At 32.9% G+C, this 20,754-nt stretch overlaps 3 protein-coding genes and 2 non-coding genes across 5 annotated transcripts; 4 read left to right on the top strand and 1 right to left on the bottom strand.

Annotated features, from left to right (window-relative positions):
• The first annotated feature begins 1,692 nt into the window (after positions 1-1,692).
• On the top strand, positions 1,693-4,340 carry LOC125190986 (protein RER1A-like). The gene is made up of 4 exons (XM_048088430.2): positions 1,693-1,820; positions 2,487-2,859; positions 3,629-3,809; positions 3,964-4,340. The coding sequence occupies exons 2-4, from the start codon at positions 2,507-2,509 to the stop codon at positions 4,012-4,014; spliced, it is 585 nt and encodes a 194-aa protein (XP_047944387.2). The 5' UTR covers positions 1,693-1,820; positions 2,487-2,506; the 3' UTR covers positions 4,015-4,340.
• A 1,046-nt stretch (positions 4,341-5,386) lies between these two features.
• Positions 5,387-5,464, top strand: LOC125191455 (small nucleolar RNA U30). Its single transcript, XR_007171138.1, has one exon. It is a non-coding gene; the product is annotated as a small nucleolar RNA U30 (small nucleolar RNA).
• Positions 5,465-5,979: 515 nt separating this feature from the next.
• Positions 5,980-6,057, top strand: LOC125191457 (small nucleolar RNA U30). The gene has a single exon (XR_007171139.1). It is a non-coding gene; the product is annotated as a small nucleolar RNA U30 (small nucleolar RNA).
• A 1,787-nt stretch (positions 6,058-7,844) lies between these two features.
• RD2 (Adenine nucleotide alpha hydrolases-like superfamily protein) lies at positions 7,845-9,617 on the top strand. The gene is made up of 5 exons (XM_048084281.2): positions 7,845-8,195; positions 8,281-8,360; positions 8,895-9,013; positions 9,125-9,201; positions 9,300-9,617. The coding sequence occupies exons 1-5, from the start codon at positions 7,985-7,987 to the stop codon at positions 9,323-9,325; spliced, it is 513 nt and encodes a 170-aa protein (XP_047940238.1). The 5' UTR covers positions 7,845-7,984; the 3' UTR covers positions 9,326-9,617.
• A 1,752-nt stretch (positions 9,618-11,369) lies between these two features.
• On the bottom strand, positions 11,370-13,713 carry CIB1 (cryptochrome-interacting basic-helix-loop-helix 1). The gene is made up of 7 exons (XM_048088911.2): positions 13,119-13,713; positions 12,793-13,023; positions 12,567-12,701; positions 12,402-12,473; positions 12,114-12,299; positions 11,930-12,029; positions 11,370-11,592 (listed from the first exon to the last, which is right to left on the bottom strand). Exons 1-7 carry the CDS (start codon positions 13,542-13,544, stop codon positions 11,555-11,557), a joined length of 1,188 nt encoding a protein of 395 aa, XP_047944868.2. The 5' UTR covers positions 13,545-13,713; the 3' UTR covers positions 11,370-11,554.
• Positions 13,714-20,754: the final 7,041 nt, after the last annotated feature.

Raw genomic sequence — 20,754 nt, forward strand, 5'->3', positions numbered from 1 at the left:
ATGTAAAATACCAAGGTCACGGTCAATAGACGATACTTGAATGTTGATATATTATTCAAAAATAATATCAATATATCAATATTCAAGTATCGTTTATTGACTGTGAAATTAATTTTTACGAGTATTCACATCTTAAAAATATTTTAAAATTCTTTAATTACAGTTGAAGAATGAACTTTTCTTGCATGTCACAAAAGTGATATTATTGAAGGTTAAATCATATTTATAAAATTCGTCAAAAATATATAGTAAAGATATTTATAAAAAAATATGAGTATGTGATAAAGTTTATTAAAATACCCTTCAAGGTATTGAGGGTATTTTCATCCAGAAAAACGTGGAAATAGTAAAAAAGTACTTCAAATGATATTAACTCATAGTTGACAGACCTAAAATGATATTTTCAAAGTTCATAGACATAAAATGATACTTTGACAAAGTTCGTGGACCAAAAAAGATGTTCCCTCTAAATTAATTAAACGTATTACGTGAACAGTAATACTAAAATGGAGTAGTAAAATACTCCATAAAACTACTTAATAATATAATTAATGTTGATGTCTAGGGGTGTAAATTCGGGTACCCGCGGGTACCCAAATCCGAAAATTCGGGTACCCGAATCCGAAATCTCAGAAATATCATATCCAATTCTCGACCCGTATGTGAATTCGGATACCATAATACCCGATGCGGGTACCCGAACCCAACTAATCGGGTACCCATAAACCCGGAATTATTATATTTAAAATTTATTCTTTTATATAAATAAAATTGTGATGAGAATATAAATTATTAAAAATAACACAATACTTATACTATTTATTGATTATAATTCTATATTATATAAAATAGACAAATAAACATTACTTAATTTTAAAATAAATTGTTTTTTGGTATAAATTGAAACATAAAGGAGATTAAAATAATTTTTGAAGACATTAAATGAACATGTAAATAAAATGGAGAAAGAATAACTAATTAACTACTCCATCCGTCCCAATAAATATGAAACATTTGGTTTCCGACACGGGACTTTATGCAGTGTTGTTTTGTGAGCTAATGAAGAGAGAGTAAAGTAAGTGAGAGGAAAAAGTAGAGATAGTGTTTTTTTCATTTTAGGAAAGGTTTCATTTTTAATAGGACAGACCAAAAAGGAAAACGTTTCATTTTTAATGGGACAAATGGAGTATATATTTTCAAGAGATAACAAATAAGAACATAAATAATGCAAAATGAACCGAACACGAATGTAAAGAAGTATTAAAGTCGAGATAATAGAACAATAAAATGTCAAAGCAAGCAAACTTAATCTAAATAATGTCAAAGCAACCAAACACAATCCAAATAGTAAACTAAGAACTTTATAACCCAAAATATTTATCATAAATACATAATTAATCGGGTTTAATCGGGTATTATTCGGGTACCCTAATACGGGTTTCGGGTACCCTAAACCCGAAGAATCCTAACATTAACTACCCAAACCCGTACCCAAACCCATAATTTCGGGTTTCGGATACCCAAAATCCGTCGGGTATTGGGACTGAGTCGGGAATACCCGAAACCCGCGGATTAAATTTTGAGGCCTAGTGATGTCACAAACTAGGAATTTAATTTACCCCATAATTTAACTTTGACTAGTACGAAATGACGAAAAGGCCCATGGCATTGCAAGATATTATCATAAAAAAAATGTGAAGTCGTCGTTTGTCATTTCGTATAGTTATCGAAGTAATCGGTGCAAACGGAATCCGTCTCTATACTACAGATCTAAATCCCCAATTTTTTTCACCTCCCTACTGCTCTTTCACTCGCGGAAGGTAATTACCCTAATCTACTTCTTCTCTCTGATCGGAATATGGAGTAACTTGCTCAAATTTGTGTGATTTGCTGTTTTATGTTCATTTCTGACGGTCTAGGTTTTAGGTTTCTGTTTTTTTTTACTAGAAATTGAATCGTCTGTTGCTCGATCTGGCGGTAACTATTGTTTCTTATCTTTGTGTCGCTTCTAATCTCAGTTTCGTTTCCTATCAAGCATATGGGGTTTAGCTTGTTTTTAGGAATAGCGTTAGCTGCTTTAGCTATCATCGCAAGGACATTAAGTTGAGAGAGAAGCTGAATTAGAAACTATTTGATTCGGATTGTGTTTGTTGATTGGGGCTAAGAAGCAAAATATATTGGATTTATCGTCAACCGTGATCCATGTTGGAAAAATATTGTCACTGACGTATTTGTGCATTTTACCGTAGCTAGAAATTGATCTTTCCACTAATTAATCTTGTTTATACTGAGTTTCCCTGTTTTATCATCTATCTATCTCGAATGGGAGAAAATGTGTTTCTGAAAGATAATTAACTAGTCTTCCTTTGCCAGATGAATTGAGAATTCCTGTATAGAGTACACATGTTTTGAATTTCTTTTACGTGTTGGATGCTTGACATGTCTTAGCTGCTACTCCTTATTGAACATTTATGATGGACTTGTAGGGTTTGGAAGTTGATTTGTCATGGAGGGAACCGGAGGTGATGGTCCCTCAGCAGCTGCTGCAGCACTTGACCAACGGAGGCATGAGCTGTCAAAACTTTTTCAGCATTATCTAGATAAATCTACCCCACATTCTCTTTATCGGTGGATTGGGACAGTTTGTTTGGTGCTTCTATATGCTCTTCGGGTTTATTATGTTCAGGGATTCTACATTGTTACCTATGGTTTGGGGATCTACCTTCTGAATTTGCTAATTGGGTTTTTGTCACCTCTTGTTGACCCCGAGCTGGAACCGAGCGAAGGACCTTCACTGCCCACTAAGGGTTCTGACGAGTTCAAGCCTTTCATTCGCCGTCTTCCTGAGTTCAAATTCTGGTGATTGGTCTAGCCTTTTAATGGTCTTTATTTGGAGTCATAAGATATTTTTTGTTAACTATCTGTGCCATGTTGCATGATTATGTTATATCATTTGCTTGATGGAATCCTGTGCCATGATCGAAATAACAGAGCTCTGTTAATAAAACTGTCCTCAAACTACATGTGTGATTAGATGAAAATCTTTCTAGATTAAAATAAAAGCATGCCAAGAAAGGATACTGAAGTGCCATGTAAAGTTCTGCTACCATTTCTTTGGTCAGACTGTTTTCCTGTGATCTTCTTGTCTTCTGCTTCTAGCAGTTTTTGGGAATGGAGTAGAAGAAGATCTTGTTTTATGATCGTAGCCCGTAGGGAACTAAATTGCTTGAAATTGGTGTTAGGCATTCAGAAGTTCTATCAGCTAATGATACCAACCTAACTATAGTTAAGTTATGGGATTTCATTGTCATTGCCGTATTTGTATTTTCTGCACGACTTTTATTGGGGTTTGTGGTTTCTTTTCAGAAAATTTTTAGTTTGATGTGGCATCATGGTCTTACAAGTGCATTTAAGAGGGCGTCGTTGTAACCACTTTTTGCATGTTTTGGCTAGTAGACATTTTGAATATACATGCCTAGACTTCTTCTATGTCCATTTCCCTCTATATATATCTACTTGTTTTTGACAGTCAAGCTGGAAACAAACTATATAGTAATTTTTTTAATTGAAACTATGGTGAAGATGGAATTAGATTTTTGTTGATTAGTTTTTTGTTCTGTCTTTTCAGGTATGCCATCACAAAGGCTTTCTGTGTAGCTTTCCTGATGACATTCTTTTCCATGTTCGATGTTCCAGTATTTTGGCCTATCCTATTATGTTATTGGATTGTTCTTCTTTTCCTAACAATGAAGCGTCAAATCATGCACATGATCAAGTACAGATACATTCCGTTTAATTTGGGGAAACAGGTGAGCTGCTCTCTTAAGCAAATTGCATAATATCTTACATATTGCTATTGCGTTATTAGGAAATTATCTGCACGTATCACTGAGGTGTTGTTGAGATAACAAGTATTTCATATAAAATGTATTTACCTATACAATGATTTTTATTTTGCAACAGAAATATGGAAAGAAAAAGCTGGCCTCCAGTGCCAGCAGCCCCCGAGACTGAACTTGAGTCAGTTTGTGATTTGATTAGAATCTAAGACTGGGATGAAGTGGGAAGATGGATTTGATTACAACGACTTACTCTATTTGTTTCTGTGAATTGTACTTGAAAATGACGGGTTTCTTAGGCGTATAGTTCAGTTGCATGCTGTTATTTGATCATGGCAGCAAACTGTTAATTGTGCTTGTAGAAGTAAAAGCATCATTTTGTTTGACATGCCACAGGGAGATTACCAGTTCTTTTATGATGTTATTTCATCTTCTTTATTAGGGGACTCAAACGCATATGCCTACATTTTATTAACAGATTATCTATTTTATTTCTGTTGATATGAATGATTGAATCATATGATCAACTGTGACATACTACTTAACATATGGATATAGCTCAATCTCGATTCAGCAATACTCCTTTGAAATTTAGGGCATTCAAACATCAATACAAGATGAGAAGCAAATGCGGATGTCTTTAAGAACTTGCATGACCGGATATTTTATGTTATTTATGTCTTCTATTTCTTCGCTGCACCTTATGCTAGAGTGGTAATCCACACGAGGCTCACGGAAAGATGATGAAAAATGTTGAATCTCTTTGTTGTTTAGATGGACGTTTGTTCGCGCTCAATTATGTTAATTTTGTTGGAGATGTCTTCGTGATTAACGATAGATCAAAGAAACAGAAGTCCTGTTTTGAGCTTGAGAAACTAAAAATAATAGTAGCACAAATGTGATCAAATGAATAAATTGAGAATTTGTAAACCTTTATTTATTATTCAAATTTTAGATCTCCAATGATCACGCCAAATCACTCATTTTAAAATTACAGGAATATTAATTGGAGTAGTTTATCAGGACACAAATAACATCAAATATCTTTCAAAATGAAGTAGGTGCTGAAATCTTTAGTACTGACTTAGAAGTGAAATTTAGGAGGTCATCTCACCAAAAAAGTGCAGTGATACTATATGAGAATCAATGATAAACCATTATTATTATTATTATTGACGACATTATTAAATTGATATAGTATGTAGATAATTAAATAAATTAGAAAAGAAGATAATAGTGACATTGTGAGTAGTACTAATTTTTGTAGTCATATTTTGGGCCTCAAACTAGTGCAGACTATATATTAGTAGCAATGCTTTTATGAAGGCCAGCAAAGTGCTCATTATTTAATAATGGACGAAATTACCCATGCCTTTTTCGTCGATATAAATTAGATAGTCATCTTTCACCTTACTTAAAACCCTACCTCAAGAGCCTCAGAATTCCAAAGCGCCTCCATATGCGAAAACGGATTTTGTGCTTCAATTCGCTATTCTTGATTTCAATTTGCTCATTGAGTTTAATTTCATTTTCCTGTTTTGCGTTGGCGCGGTGATGATGTGATTATATCTCGTTAATCTGAAATTAACTGAGGAAAATTATCAATCCATTCTTTTTGTCTGAGCGCCTCCTGTTTCTTTCCACGTTTTCCTTATTCTGGGGTAATTTTTTTTTATTAATCTTCAACTCCCATGGCTTATCAATCCACAGCTATTGTTTTTCAAGTGTTTCTGATTTTACCCATTCTTAAATAAATGAATTTGTTTTCAGTTTGAAAGAGTTCCAACTCCTCCTAGGTTGTAAATAATTGTAAACTTTAATGAATTTTTTCAACCCACACTGAGTAGACTTTAAATGAACTTGGTAGGGATTAGGTATTTAGATTTATCAGTTTTCCTAAGCTACAATTAGATATGTAGCATAAGAAATTTGGAAGCTATGCTATGTCAATTGAGTTATAGCAACTTTTTACTACCAATATGTTGTCATTTATAATGTGTCTTACATTTTTTGATTTTTTCACTTTCAGAGTGTCAGACCATTTCCAAATACATCTAAACTTGTGAAATGATTCCAATTTGATCTGAAATAGGATTTTTGCGAAAATAACAAGTTAATTTTGATTAATGACTTGTATATGCGCGATGATGATGTGATTATATCTCGTTAATCCGAAATTAACTGAGGAAAATTATCAATCCATTCTGTGTGTCTGAGCGCCTCTTGTTTCATTCCTCGTTTGTGTTTTGTTTTAAATTCTCCTGGTCTATCGTTTAATTAAGTACTCCATTAAACTTGATATAAATCTCGAAGACACTTATTCAATAGCTTAATTGTTTTATTCAAAATTAAGCATCTCTTTTGTTGCGCAAAACAAATGTAACAATACTTAGCAAAAACTCCTTGGTCTATGAAATTTAAGAGCCGCAATTTTAAATTTAATATAAAAATTGTATATTCTTATAATAAAATAAAAAATATAAGTAATAGAGAAAATACTATGTGCTACATGATTTAAAAGTACAATATATCGCGAACTTTAAAACTAGGTAGCAGATATATTGTGTTTCCTAAGTATAATTTTCAAAATTCACATTTTAAAGATAGTTATTAAATCTCAAGACAATCATGCACCACTTGGGTTCGATTTTCTCTTTCAAAAGGATTCGCGGCACCTCAAGCTTTGGTAAGGTACTGCGAAGGTACTCCCCAGGTGGGATACTTAGCTATAGCCACCTAATAAAATGGAGTCCGAGTTCATTAATTTTAATTGCAGTCAATTTGGTATCCACTAATTTAAAAACATGCTTTCGAGCTCATCTATCACCACGAAAATAATCGAGCCAATATAAATTCAGTCTATTTTAGTAAAATGAAAATTGGTAGCTCAGGTGTGCTTCGTGGATAGTGATTGGAACCGAAGACAGACATTTTTAGGACGTGTTTGATAAGTTAGTAATACCAAGATAGAGAATTATATATATACATTTCTATTTGTTTGATATCATATTTAAGCTTAACTCAAAACCCAATATAAGACAAGGGCTCTAATCATTCTTACTAAAATTATAACATTAACCATGTTTATGTATCCCACCAATTTGTCAAGTTAAGCCATATTATTTAATATAAAATACAATTTTAGACAATTTCTTTTCTATCAAACAATAACGGAAAAGAATCATATATTTGCATATCTTGACATGAAACCTGTATTTCTTATCTTGTTTTACATATCTTCTTATATCCCATCTTTTTTATCAAACGAGTCCTTAAGGTTGAACCCATGGCTTGAGACTGAGACAGAAAATGGGGTTAAATTTGAGAACTTTCATTCTTTTCCTTTGTTGTTTCGGAGAAAAAAGTACTCCCTTCGTTCTATAGTAATAGAGTCATTTTATCATTTCGTTCCATAGTAATAGAATCATTTCCCTTTTTAATAAAAATTAACACATTTTTTCACACCTATTTTATTCTCTCTTACTATTTTCTCTCTTCATCTCTCTACCTTTTTCATTTTCCACTTTATTAACACAATTTTTCTTAATTTTCGTGTCGGAAAGAAACGTCTCTATTACTATTGAATGAAGTGAGTAAATACTTGGAATTTATATAGGTTAGGTCGTGCGTTTTGTGTTTGTGAAGAAAAAAGATAGTACTATCAGTTGCAAAATGAAATGAATAATTTGTAATTTAATAGGAATTAAGAATTATAATTAGGTATAATTAATTACAATTAGTAATTTAATATAGTTAAATTGCAATCACCGTCTATTTTTTGACGGTTCTGTTAAGTGAGGATCGATTCAGGTCCGAGTTTATTTGTGAGGGACTAAATAATCAAAATGATAATGTTAAGGACCGAATTGATAAAACGGTCATATGTTAGGGACCACATTTCAGCTTTCCTCCCGCAAATATGTATGTAAAGCGGTGATGGTGAAAAATGGAAAATTCAAACACGAAAGCCGCGTACTTTATACCTTCACCAATATGAATGCAACACGACTCAAAGCAAATAAAAGTAATGACAATCATCAAATGAGAAATATCAAACATCAATTTCACTTTCTGTTCTTCAATCTGCAACCACACCACGCATATTTGCATCCATTCAAAGCTCAAAAGAGGAACAAAGTTGAGAAATGGAGACCTTAATGGAGGAGGAAGAGTACAACTGGAGAGAAGTGGTTCTACCTGAGCCGGAGCTCGATCGAGAGACCGGAGAGAGAAGGAGGGGCCGCGACATCATCATCGCCGTCGATCACGGCCCTAATAGTAAGCACGCTTTCGATTGGGCCATCACGCACCTCTGCCGCCTCGCCGATACCGTCCATCTCGTCTTCGCCATCTCCAGTACATCTCATTTTTCACTTTTGTGCGTTTTTTTGTTGTGGTTGAGAATCTCACGTTGTTGTGATTGGTGATTGTTGATTCTAAGGTTTGAACAACCAAATTGTGTACGACATGACTCAGGGGCTCATGGAGAAGCTCGCAGCCGAGGCCTTTGAGGTTGCTATGGTGAGTCCATACGATTTACTCATATATTTTTAAATACTTGGTAGTATAATCCTGTTGATGGTTAGCATTACTTGAAATCGAGTGAAATATTTGATAGCCGCCTAAATAAATCATGTCCGAGCTCTCATTGATTTTACTTGTTATGCTGTCAATTTGGTAACCACTTTAAACATGTTTTTGAGATCATCTTATGTGAAACCTATTATGTATTTGTCTATGGTTTGCTATAGCTTAATGGTATTACTCCAATCCAATAAATTGTGTTGCATTGGATGAAGAATGGAAGTATTTTGGGGCCTAGTATTCCACTTAGCTCTCCTTTAAAGGGATCTCTTGAGCAAAATATATGCTTCATGTCATTTGCCATTGATTTTTGTGAGATTGAATATGATATTAATCATGTATAGACTCATTTTTTGTTTACTTCATCACTTATGCACATTAATTAAGACATGTTCATAAGAAATAAGTAAGATTCTATTTATGATCTTCTAATTTTATAATTCAAACATGTAAACATTTTCATGGAAATAGGTAAAGACAAAGGCTAGGATAGTGGAAGGAGATGCAGGGAAGGTAATATGCAAGGAAGCAGAGAGGTTGAAGCCTGCTGCTGTAGTTATGGGCACCAGAGGCCGAAGCTTGATTCAAAGGTTTATCACACCCTTTTCTCATAAATGTCCTTCCATGATAATGCTATTAACTTGACATTCATTTCATTTCATACTCATATGCGTGTTCTCTTTTCATTATGTTTACTCCAGTGTAATACAGGGTAGTGTAAGTGAATATTGCTTCCATAATTGCAAAACAGCACCAATTATAGTCGTTCCTGGTAAAGGTATACTTGTAACCATACTCAGAAGTATCATATTAACTTATATGGAGTATAAACTAAACACACTCAGTAGTTCTAAAAGTATTTTTTGGTAATCACAGATGCAGGGGAGAAATCTGTGCTGTAATGGATCATAAGCAGGATGAACAGCTTAAGGATCGACAGAAGCATGCCTATGGTGATTGTACCTCTTCTAGTGAAGGCAGGATTTCTTTCTGTTGGATGTGGACTTAGGAATAAGATTATGATTAGTTAATTAGTTTGATGTTTGTAATATACTGCTTATCTCTGCTCATGTATATTAGTTTGGCTATAACTATTTTATTGTACAATAGTGGAGTGTAACTAATATTCTTCATCGATTTGTGGCAATGTTTATGCCCTTGAATACTCATTTTGAGTGCATTTTGTTAGTTCAATCTTGGTTTTGATGGAGTGGCATGATTTTGTTTCATCTTCATGTTCCAACCCGTATCCCTTTTCACATCATCAGCATGCCTGCTATATTTTGATTTACTAATATCTTTTATCCAACCACCCCATGGAGGCATGCAACTTATATTTTGATTAATTATTTAACAGGATTTGATCTCAGAAATGAGAAAGACTAGTCCCAAGATTTCTATAAATCTAATTATTCTTTCAGGTTCTCACACAAGCTGTGAATGCACTGACCAGTTGAGGGGGTGTACAGCATCTTCACAGCCATTAGAATCTAGTTTTATAACTTTTATAGTTGTAAGCTGTCAACATTGAGAAAGAAGTTTTTCAAGAGGGGAACGGCCCCATGACAGCGACTAGGCAAAAACTCGCTTTCGTTTCTTTATCCTTTGAATTTTGTTTTCTTGATGAAGTTCTGAAGCAGGAAAAAATCTCTTTCACCATCCGTTGGGGCATAGAGAATCATAGAGATTTTGAAGATAATACGAAGCCAGGTCCAGCCTTTACCTTTTTCCACATGGCTTGAAAATGAAGGTGATATTGGTGCCCTTTTGAGGTCCCAAAGTGGAGAACTACTCTGCAAGCCGTAGGATACAGGTTGGCGTCTCAACCGTCTCAATTTAATTTTATGCCTACCACTAATATCATCCCCCCACCCCAAATGAAAAGAAAAAAAAAGTTATTAGGAAAAGAGATAAAGGAATGTTTACAGTATGAATTGAATTGGTCATTAAACCATGTTATGAATTATGATTGAGTCCTACTGTTGTACAGTATGTGTTTATAAAACATTTCCTGTTAAATTTCTGTTTTCCAAAATCCCCAGCTTTCACAAATTTCTATGTAGCTTGGGATAAAAGATGCTCTGATAGGCCTGATTGCTGTCAGACTTGACTGATTTCTACCCAGTTATCTTTCTTCATATTAATCATTGTGTTATGATACTTAAAAGACTGCACACTACAATGCATTCTTGGCCAATCAATTTCATCATTTTCCTTGAGTCAGTCTTGGGAATCATGATTACATGCCTGATATTCTATTGCTTAATCATGTTAAATACCGTAGCATTCCGTGATGTTTTTTTTTTCTTTTCCTAAAGAAAGAATCTTTGATGATTGTTGAGCCGATCATGGGTGGAAGTTGTAGCATAGGGTAAAGATTTAGTTCAAGAGTTATGCGGCTAATGGATTATGGTCTACAGCTTTGTAGCTATTTCTTGTAATGGCCTTAAATCTGTATCTTTAGTAGTACTAGAAAACTTACAAATACTTTTGCTCCTATCATAAAAACTATTGAAACTTTGCAGCTCATTTATGGCCAGTCCCCACTACTCCACAACAACGGAAAAATGGGACAACTGAGAAGAATCAATGAGAAATTGCCTATCGTTTTCTAATTATGAGGTCTGATAAATGGGATGTCTCGTTCTCCTCTTCCAACAGGAACACCATGTTTTACTGGTTCATTGTTCTCTTCCTATCATTTCATTAAAAAAATACTATAAGATTGCTTTCAGGTTTAATTCATACACCACCACTTGTTCAAGTTGATGGAATTGACCCTTTTGTACTGTTTTTACATGAATTCCAATCTTTTGATGTTACATTGATTCTTAACATGTTATACATGAATAGTTTGCCCTCTTGTTTGGCTTGCTTCTACAAAGATGTCAACTTTAAACATAAGCAATGTCTGTTTGTATGAGAAGATTTCAACATCAAGGGAAATTTAATACAAAATTGGGCTATCTTTCATTATCTTTACTAATCATCATCATCATTGCTAATATTGTCACTAAATATACACGTAGATGCAATATACACAATACGTAGCTTCTGAAGGGCGAGGGGATATGGGGATCAGAAACACTTTGAATTGGACTTTGTTCAATTCAAGAATCTGTATATTTGACTCACATCTCCAGCTTTACATGGTTTGCCTCCAGAAAACCTGAAAAAAGAAGAAGTTAAGCTTATGGATTTATATTCATCTAGAACTGTAGATAAGATTGAATGTGAAATAACTAGTGAAGTCAAGGTGAAAACTTAGATGTATATCTCTGTGGCAATGCACTAAGGAATTATTGGATCATTGTTTCATTTTCAGTGGAAGATGGGAAAAAAGGATAAGGTTTAGCAACTGCACTGTTTAGGACCACATGACTTTAGTTAGCTCTGTGTTGTGGGGTTAGTATGGTCTCTTATTGAGTGCAGCAATATCCTATATGCTTAATTTGTGTAAGCCACCAGAGACACCAAAGCGTAGCTTGAAAGACATGTCTATGTACCTGTAATCTGCTGAGAAATAAATGGTGTAGATCTTCCTTGTTGGTACTCCATACTGTAGAGATTACGTAACTCATCCTCCCATGTTACTTGCTGAATTTGCTGTTCATGTGTAGTTGCTTTGTCAGACATCTTGAGATGCAATGTTTTAACCATTTCAAGTAACAAAAATATTAGAGAACTCACATTCAAGTTGGATGAATCCAGAAATGATTGCTGGACTGTTATAGGGGCACTTATGGTTCTCCGAAGCGTGGCATCCATTGGATCCACCACCATTTCTAGACCCGAACCGGAAACTTCTTCAACTGATGTATTGAATTGAAGGTGGGGATGATCAGGCTCCATTGCCGGAGGACAAGCTGGAAACATCTGTGGGAAGAAATTCAGTTGGATTGTGCTTGACAAGTACTACTATAACACTTTATATCACATAAATGTTGCATTGAAGTCTGTGTTGTCGATAGTTTTTACCTCTTTAAGTATATAGTTCTCGATGTCAAAATCCAGCCTTGGATTGATTGCAGCTAATTTCATTGACAAAAACTGGCAGATAGAAAGTTTTGGTTTTAATATTACGATGATGATTGCAAGAAAATGGCAACTGATGTATGTATCTGTTTCATCATATCTATATACCTCTACTTGTCTTTGCAGAGATTGGACATAGTTGATGATCTCATCAAGCATACCGGCTTTCCCAGTCACCTTGTTGCACCCGGGCACCAAATCTTGCAGGTATTTCATTCTCTCACTTATTTTCTCTCGCCTAACCTGGATCAATCAAAGCCAATCCATCAGAAAAAAAAGTGCAAGATATTTTAACTTATGAAGTGAAGGTTATTTTTTTTTCTTTCTTTCTTACCCTTTCAGCCAAGCTATGGCTGTCAGTTGCTTGGCCGCGACGCGCACGGACGTGGATGTAATCGGTCTTGGGCGCGTCGCTCGCCTTCTTCGCATTAGCAGATGCCCCTTTGCTGTTCTTGTTAGCCGAGGTGCTAATAGTGGTGGTGGTGCTTTTACTGTTGCTGTTTTGCTCTGTTATCTTAGATTCCTCCTCTGCACATCCCTTCATCTTCTTCTCCTCTGCAGCTATCTGATTACACCACAAAACACATTCTTGATCAGCAAATTGGATCAATTCAAAATAAAACCAAACAAGAAACAGAGTTATGTATATGTATAATATACCTTGGGGCTTCTGTCAGCCTTCCTTTTCTTGCAGCTCTCTTTCCCGGCGGCCGAGTCGACACTCGCTGCTGCTGCCACATAGGGAGGGCAGCTGACCGTTCTTGGGAGAGCGGAGCTCATTTGGAAGTCTGTTGTGCCACTCCCATAATTCATGAAGCGGCGGAAGTCATCGTGCTCGACATCGGGGTCTGGCTTCATGGCGCCGCCGTTGAGCACGAGATCGGAGAGGGCTTGATCGCCGTGGAAGCCTGAGAAGGAGAGGTGGTCATTCCCATTGAAGTAAGGTATTGGGTGGTGGTGGCTGAGGTGTTCCTGCTGCTGCTGCTGCCACTTGAGGCGGGAGCGCTGGCGCTCGAGCACGCTCATTTCGCAGTTTTCGGACGTGGAGTTGAGGCAATGCAACATCTCCGGCAATCCACTGTTCATTAGCTAGTAAGGTTTTTGGGTTGAGAGTGTTTTCATCAAGGGGAAGTGTTATGTGAGGGAAAAATGGTGTGGTGTGGGCATTGGTTATATACGGGGATAGAAGTAGTTAGGGAAAAAGGGCATTTAAAAAAAAAGATTTGTTTATTTGGTAGAGAGAGAAGGCATAATTGAGGGAAAGCCGCCGGGAAGTCGGATTAAGACAGGCAGCTGACATATCGAAGCCGGAATAAATGAATAGGTGGTGGGGGCAGAGAGGCATGGAATGTAACCACAAGCAGAAGCCATGGTGTGTGGGGCCCAGGGAGATGTGACTAGCCACGTGGGCGTGTCTGATGGGCCACATCCACTGTAGGGGCGAGGAGGCCCTATATCAGGTTATTGGGACTTAGATTTGACACTCTTGATTATTGTGGGATAATTGTTGGTTGCCCACAATTATCACTCTTACAAATTTACAATCAATTTTGTGTCATTTCTATCATACCTTTCTATTATAATTCATCAACTTACAATTTTTTTTTCAAAGCTGATCTGGAAAAATAGATATGATGTTAGTGCTGCTTTGATCAAAATGATATTGTTCCAATTCCCATCTAAAATTTTGAAAAATAGAGATATAATTTCCACATCATCACCGACTCCTCGTCTTTGATGATTGAAGGAGGGAGGTGAGTGCCATTGTCTTTGATCATTCAAGGACTACAACAAGGCTGAAAGGCAGTAGAGAGTAGTTGTGGAGATTTGAGACAAAGAAAGCATAGAGCAAGAGATGTCACATTGTGAGGAGGGAAAGAGGGAGAGGAGAAGGTGAGTTTGTGATGATGTGGATATAGTTTAAAACAATGTCATTTTGATAGAAATGTCATTGTTTTATTTTCTTTATCATTTTTTTTATTTTGAAAATCAACTTCGATTTTTCGGGGTAAATTGAGTTCAAAAGAAAAAAACAAAACAATTGAAAGTTTATTTATGGACAATAACCAATTTCTGAAAGTTATGGAACAAATCTGAATTACCAAAAATTGGTAATTATCCTTAGATTATAAAAAAATAATAGGGTAATTATGTATAAGGAAAACCATGATAAAATGTTTGTTTTGACTTTTGAGACTGAAATATCTAAAACATCATTTTACTTTTCAATAAAGTTAAATTAAGTGTTTTTCCTCTTCCTCTTTCCAGCTACAGTGATATGTTTCATTTCTTCAATTGTCATATGCATAAGCATATCATCATCAAAATTCTAAACCACAACCAATCAAACCATGAATTCAATTTCACATTTATCTACAATTGATAGGATAAAATCATAGAAAGTCACTTTGCCGTTTACACAACAACAAATAACAAGTTCGAATTTCCCCATATGACATAGTTTAAGAAACCTTAGCGTGTTTATTTTGCTGAAAATGATGCTGGAGAGTAATTTGTCGGACTATTTGACGACGGGCTATTTTGTCGGTAATTAACAACAAATTATTATCCATACATAAAGCCCACTCTTTTTATAGTGTAATATTATTTGGGATAGTATAATTTACATATAATTTTTTTATTTGGTCATTATTTATTATTCTATTTTATTTATTGTCTTCACAAATCACAAATATATATTGGTCAAATACTACTAATACCAGTACTATTTTCTAATTGGGAAAGTATACTACAAATTAGGACATCCCGATAAAAAATAGTGGACAATTATATTTGTGCGATGGAGGGAGTTTTTCGTTTCATTTATGTGCATCCAATCCAACCTAGTTAAATTGTGTTTACATAGTAATAACACTTAGATAGCTCAATTCGAGGGTGGACCACGGTGTGTAAATTTTCTACAAAATCGTTGTCACTAGACAACCATAATCCAGTACAGATTTCATATCCTTTTCACATAATTTTCTTATATTATTAAATTTCTATTTCTCATTCGCCTTTTCTTAAAAATGACGATGACATCTTTAATCATATTTTTATGTTGCTGTCTGCCCTGGTCTCGTATTATCATGTAATTTATTTTATTAATTTAAATTATAAATACCAAATGAGAAAAAAACACACAAATTAAAACAACGTATATTATCTCTAGATTCTGAAAACGACGCTGATATATATGTCACATTCATAATGGTGCAATTAGATATAAGTACGTTGTTTGTTTTTTTTTTTTTTTTTTTAATTTCAAGTCATAAATATGTTGTTATCACTCGCGATTTGAAAAGGTAAATATACTTTATTAATTTTAAAAATCACTATCAAATATGATTAGGGTTTTGCTCTAAGACAACATTTTTTGTTATTCAAGATACAAGTGTTGTTATCACCCGCAATTATGTAAAGTAAACATACTTTATTAATTTTAAAAATCACTATCAAATATGATTAGGGTTTTGACTCAAAGACAATTATATGTTGATTATATTTCTGAAAGAAATGTCAATCACAAAGAATTGATAAGTGAGACCACTTGATCGTCAACATACTTTTCCAAATTCAACTTGACTATCATCAACATAATTAATTTTGCTTTGAAGATCCGAATTATTAATGACATATATGGATATGAAAATGTTTGTGTGTGTATAATGTATTTGTGTTACATGCCTTGTATCTTAGGCAATTTGGTAGTTAGTTTTGCAAGTGACTTGTCATAACTTTGGATAAAGTGGGTAATTATTAATAATTTTCTTCCACATATATTGAAGTAGACATTACAGCAATCTCTGTAGAAATAAGGCCACCTATGTTGTCAACTCTCTCTCTCTCTCTCTCCATATATAATAGAGATATAATTTATATATCATGGTGGCCTATTGAAATTGTTATAAGTTGAAGCCTGGTTTATGGGATTGACTCAAACCCTAAGGGGTGTTTTTTAGTTACGTTTGAAGATCACATAAACTGATAAAAGAAATAGAATAATTCATTATTTATCTTGAAGTTTGACCTTAACCCTAGTGGTGTTTAATTTATTAGAATGTTGAAATATGGATTGTAGAGATTGACCTAAACCTTAAAAGGTGTATTTACTTTTTTGTGAATGATAAGATAGAGGATTAGCTAATTTTATTCCCAAAACTAGGGTTTCTCACACTCCCTATTTACATTAATAAGTGGTCAAATCAGTTCGACTGGTTGAACCATGAACTAATAATTTCATCGATTCACTTACTTGTTCGGTTCTTAAAATATTGGTGGGCACCATGGGCATTGAGTCACTAATGAGCCTAAGGTATCCAAAACCCAAATGGCAAATGGGACCTGTCCCTATCTCAATTCTTCTATCACTTTCCATGGAACTAATATCCCTATACCACTAGTTTCTATTTTATTTATATCAAGTTTTCTTTTCATTTTATTTTATTTTCCTTGACTCCAAATTATTCTCGTCTTTATGCTTTTATTGCCCTAGAGCCCATGTACAATGAACTAATCAACAGTGCCATCATTTTGCCAACCATGGACTCCAACACCACTGTTTGTAAAATTAATTACACATAGTGAGTGTGTGTGAGATGCATAAAAACATTTCCAAGAACCCCACATAAGTGTTTAGTCTTTTTCACAAAGATTATATCGTATATATAAATTGAAAACAATCATTATATATTAGAAACAAGATTACTTGTATAATTAAAAAGTCATGATTGATTCATTCTAATCTTGGATGAATTTTTGAATTCAAAAAATACTGACAGGTTTTTGTTTTGGAATATTTTACATCTGCAGATAGTCATGTAATTATACAGCCAAATCTAGAAAATCCTATGAAATCTGAAGTAGTGTTAGTTAAATTTGAAATATTTTATAGGCTCTTATCTTATCTTCTAGGGATGAAACAAGGGCAGGAAATAATAAAGGATATAAAGTTATGGAATGTGATAAGGGGGCATGAAATTATTAGGTTAGCAGCAGATCCAATGTTCCAAATTCTCATTCAAAAAAACTACTATAACCCAATTTTAATTTCACCCAACCAAAAATATACTACTATTACTATATATTTGCATTCCTCGTGGGAATTTATACATGCGAAAGAAAATCAGTAGAAAATAAATAATTGTATGAGAGATAATGAATGTCGCTATGGGTGTCCATGATTCAAGAGCTGGTCCCTTAATTTTCAGGATCTCAAAATATCATATTATTATTATTATTATTATTATTATTATTATTATTATTATTATTATTATTATTATTATTATTATTATTATTATTATTATTATTATTACATACACATATAATTTAAATTGGAACTGGTTTTCTCATTTTCAGCATCAAGTATCTAGTTTAGATGTATTTTGAGAAAATGGATGTATATGGTCGAACTTCATTTATGATAAAAGAAATGGACACACGCACAGAGTTGTATTATTGAAGCATTGTGGTGTTAGACTTGAAGTAATTTGTAGTGAGGCCTTTATATTATTATTATTATTATTATTATGATTATTATTATTATTATTATTATTATTATTATTATTATTTAATACTTTTGTCAAATATAAACTTGCTATTGACATGTACACTTCTCTCTTTTGGATTGTCAAAAATATAGACTTGCCACATTATAAATGTAGTTTTTATGTAATCAAGACTCGTTAAAAAGTGCATGTCCTAATACATATTAAACCAATTAATCTATTTACCATGAATAGTTTGTATTCGCCTGTAAAACAATAATACCTATATAAGAGCACAAACTTATAAGAGAGTAAAACTTATATCTTCGTTATATAGAGCATCATTTTTAATGGTGAATTATTCTAGTTTTAAACACTACAGTTCACAACCATCCAAGGATTAACATAATAAAACACCCACATATTTTTCATTTAAACTCCTAACTCAATACGAGCAAATAGGTAAATGCATAGTATTTTTGTGTACTAATATACTTATTTGTATAAAAAATCATCTGTCCACAGTTTTAATTTTTAATTCTAGTTGAATACTCGTTTTCGAACAACCTAAAATTCCGCACACTACCATTGAATATTATGTCATGTAACAAAAAAATCTTCTATAGGAAATTGAAACCCCACTTAGAAAAAGAAAAAATAAACCCACTTGCAGCTTTTTCATCATTTCCAATTATATAAATACACGTACACTAATCTGTAGCATATTTGTATTTCGTATGCCAATATATATATATGTGATAAAAATATGTGCGTGCCTTTTTTTTGAGGCTATAAACTCATGATCAGAAATCCTGCAAACTTTGAAACGGTTTCGGCTCTTGGCAAGTGTAAAACGGAGACCAATTCAATGATTTTGATACACGTTTTGTGACATCCAAATAAGGGTATAATTAAATGTAATTTTAAATTCTAAACTATAGGAGTGGTATGTTTTTTGTCAACAAATCTAAACTTAAAAAGAAATTTATATATGAATCTCAAATAACTATCGCTTTTGTATCAACGGCCATGTTTGGTTGGTGGAAAAATAAAGTTGGCAAGAAAAATGATTTCTGGGAAAATGAATCCCGGGAATATGCTTCCTAGTAACTTTACTTTCCTGTGTTTGGACAATATCAAGATTTTAAATTTATATTTAATTTAAACACCAAACTAAAAATATATTTATTATTTTCTTTTTTATAAAAAAGAATAACATTGTAAAATTTTTAATAAATTTTTAATTATAATAATAATTATTATATTATTATATTTATTATTACGATGGATTGTTTAAATATGAATTATCCATTATAGGGGAGTGATCAATTGATAACTCATCATTTACTTGCTAACTACAACTAATTTAAGGCCATATGATTTTAGAAAAAGTGGTCTACAATTTGCCACGTGTAATTTTTGTTTTTATTAATTAAATAAAAAAAGATAAAAAAAACTCCACATTAGGGTTTTGGATGAAAATGTCAATATAGTGTTTCGAAAATATCAACACAATGCTTTAAGAATGTTAACTCATTGCTTATATTGACATTCTACATGTATTATATTGACATATTTTATATAGTATGTTGACATTTCTGCTGTACGAAAAAATTAAAAAATTTTGAAATTTTTTTCAAATTTTGACGTCGGAAAATATGCATGTAGTAGGATATCGTTGGAATTCTTATAAAATTATCTTTAATTTAATATATGTTATATGAATTTAAAGTTTTGGAATTTCTTTTAAAATTTAATTATAACTAATTTTGTAGTTAATTGACATTAATACCCCTATTGATATTTTTTGTGCATGATATTAATAATCAAGGGTTGAATGATCTTCACCTTTGATTTAAGAGTGAACTACAAAAATAGTCCTTGGACTATGTATTTATCTCGCCAATGAACCCTGGATTTTAAAAATATCCCCAAACAACCCTGGACTAAGCGTGTATCTCGAAAATGGTCCTTTTTCACTGTTTCGTGACGAAAATACCCTTTAAGGGGGTTTTGGAGGGTTTGGACAATTTGGTCTTTTTACATTTTAAATCTGATATTATTTTAGTTATGTACTAAATCTGATATTATTTCAAAATTATCATTCTTCTTTCCTTTTGACATTCTTCACTTTGTTTCTTTATTTCAATATTAGATATAATTTTATAAAATTAAATTTTAAAATTCTATTTTTAAATATCAATAAATTTTTTTAATTATTAAAATTACTATTAAATAAAAAATTAATAGTTTTAATCAATATTTGATAATGTCTAATATTTAATCAATAAGGTACGACAACGCCTTAGTTTTAATCAATATTTAATAGTTTTAATCATAAATAGATCATATAACACGATTTAGTCAACTTCATAATATTTTTAGTCAAATTCTCCTATACATTATATGCATATTTATTTCGGAATAAATCGTGTTATATGATCTATTTATGATTAAAACTATTAAATATTGATTAAATCTAAGTTGTCATCGTACCTTATTGATTAAATATTAGACACTATCAAATATTGATTAAAACTATTAATTTGTTATTTAATAGTAATTTTAATAATTAAAAAAATTATTGATATTTAAAAATCGAAATTTAAAATTTAATTTTATAAAATTAAATCTAATATTGAAATAAAGAAACAAAGTGAAGGATGACAAAAGGGAAGAAAAATGATAATTTTGAAATAATATCAGATTTAGTACATAACTAAAATAATATCAGATTTAGAACGTAAAAAGACCAAATTGCCCAAACCCTCCAAAACCCCCTAAAAGGGTATTTTCGTCACGAAACAGTG

This window comes from Salvia hispanica, chromosome 5, assembly GCF_029641045.1.
Source record: "Salvia hispanica isolate PSC_SH4W2 chromosome 5, Shi_PSC_v1, whole genome shotgun sequence".
In the NCBI taxonomy this organism is placed as follows: Eukaryota; Viridiplantae; Streptophyta; class Magnoliopsida; order Lamiales; family Lamiaceae; genus Salvia; species Salvia hispanica.

Coding starts and splice junctions, on each gene's coding strand:
- LOC125190986 (XM_048088430.2), top strand. CDS start 2,507: ATGGAGGGAACCGGAGGTGATGGTCCCTCAGCAGCTGCTGCAGCACTT. Junction 2,860..3,628: donor CTTCCTGAGTTCAAATTCTG/GTGATTGGTCTA, acceptor CTGTCTTTTCAG/GTATGCCATCACAAAGGCTT. Junction 3,810..3,963: donor CGTTTAATTTGGGGAAACAG/GTGAGCTGCTCT, acceptor ATTTTGCAACAG/AAATATGGAAAGAAAAAGCT.
- RD2 (XM_048084281.2), top strand. CDS start 7,985: ATGGAGACCTTAATGGAGGAGGAAGAGTACAACTGGAGAGAAGTGGTT. Junction 8,196..8,280: donor TCTCGTCTTCGCCATCTCCA/GTACATCTCATT, acceptor GTTGATTCTAAG/GTTTGAACAACCAAATTGTG. Junction 9,202..9,299: donor TATAGTCGTTCCTGGTAAAG/GTATACTTGTAA, acceptor TGGTAATCACAG/ATGCAGGGGAGAAATCTGTG.
- CIB1 (XM_048088911.2), bottom strand. CDS start 13,544: ATGAACAGTGGATTGCCGGAGATGTTGCATTGCCTCAACTCCACGTCC. Junction 12,702..12,792: donor GCCATAGCTTGGCTGAAAGG/GTAAGAAAGAAA, acceptor TGATTGATCCAG/GTTAGGCGAGAGAAAATAAG. Junction 12,474..12,566: donor CTCTGCAAAGACAAGTAGAG/GTATATAGATAT, acceptor TCTATCTGCCAG/TTTTTGTCAATGAAATTAGC.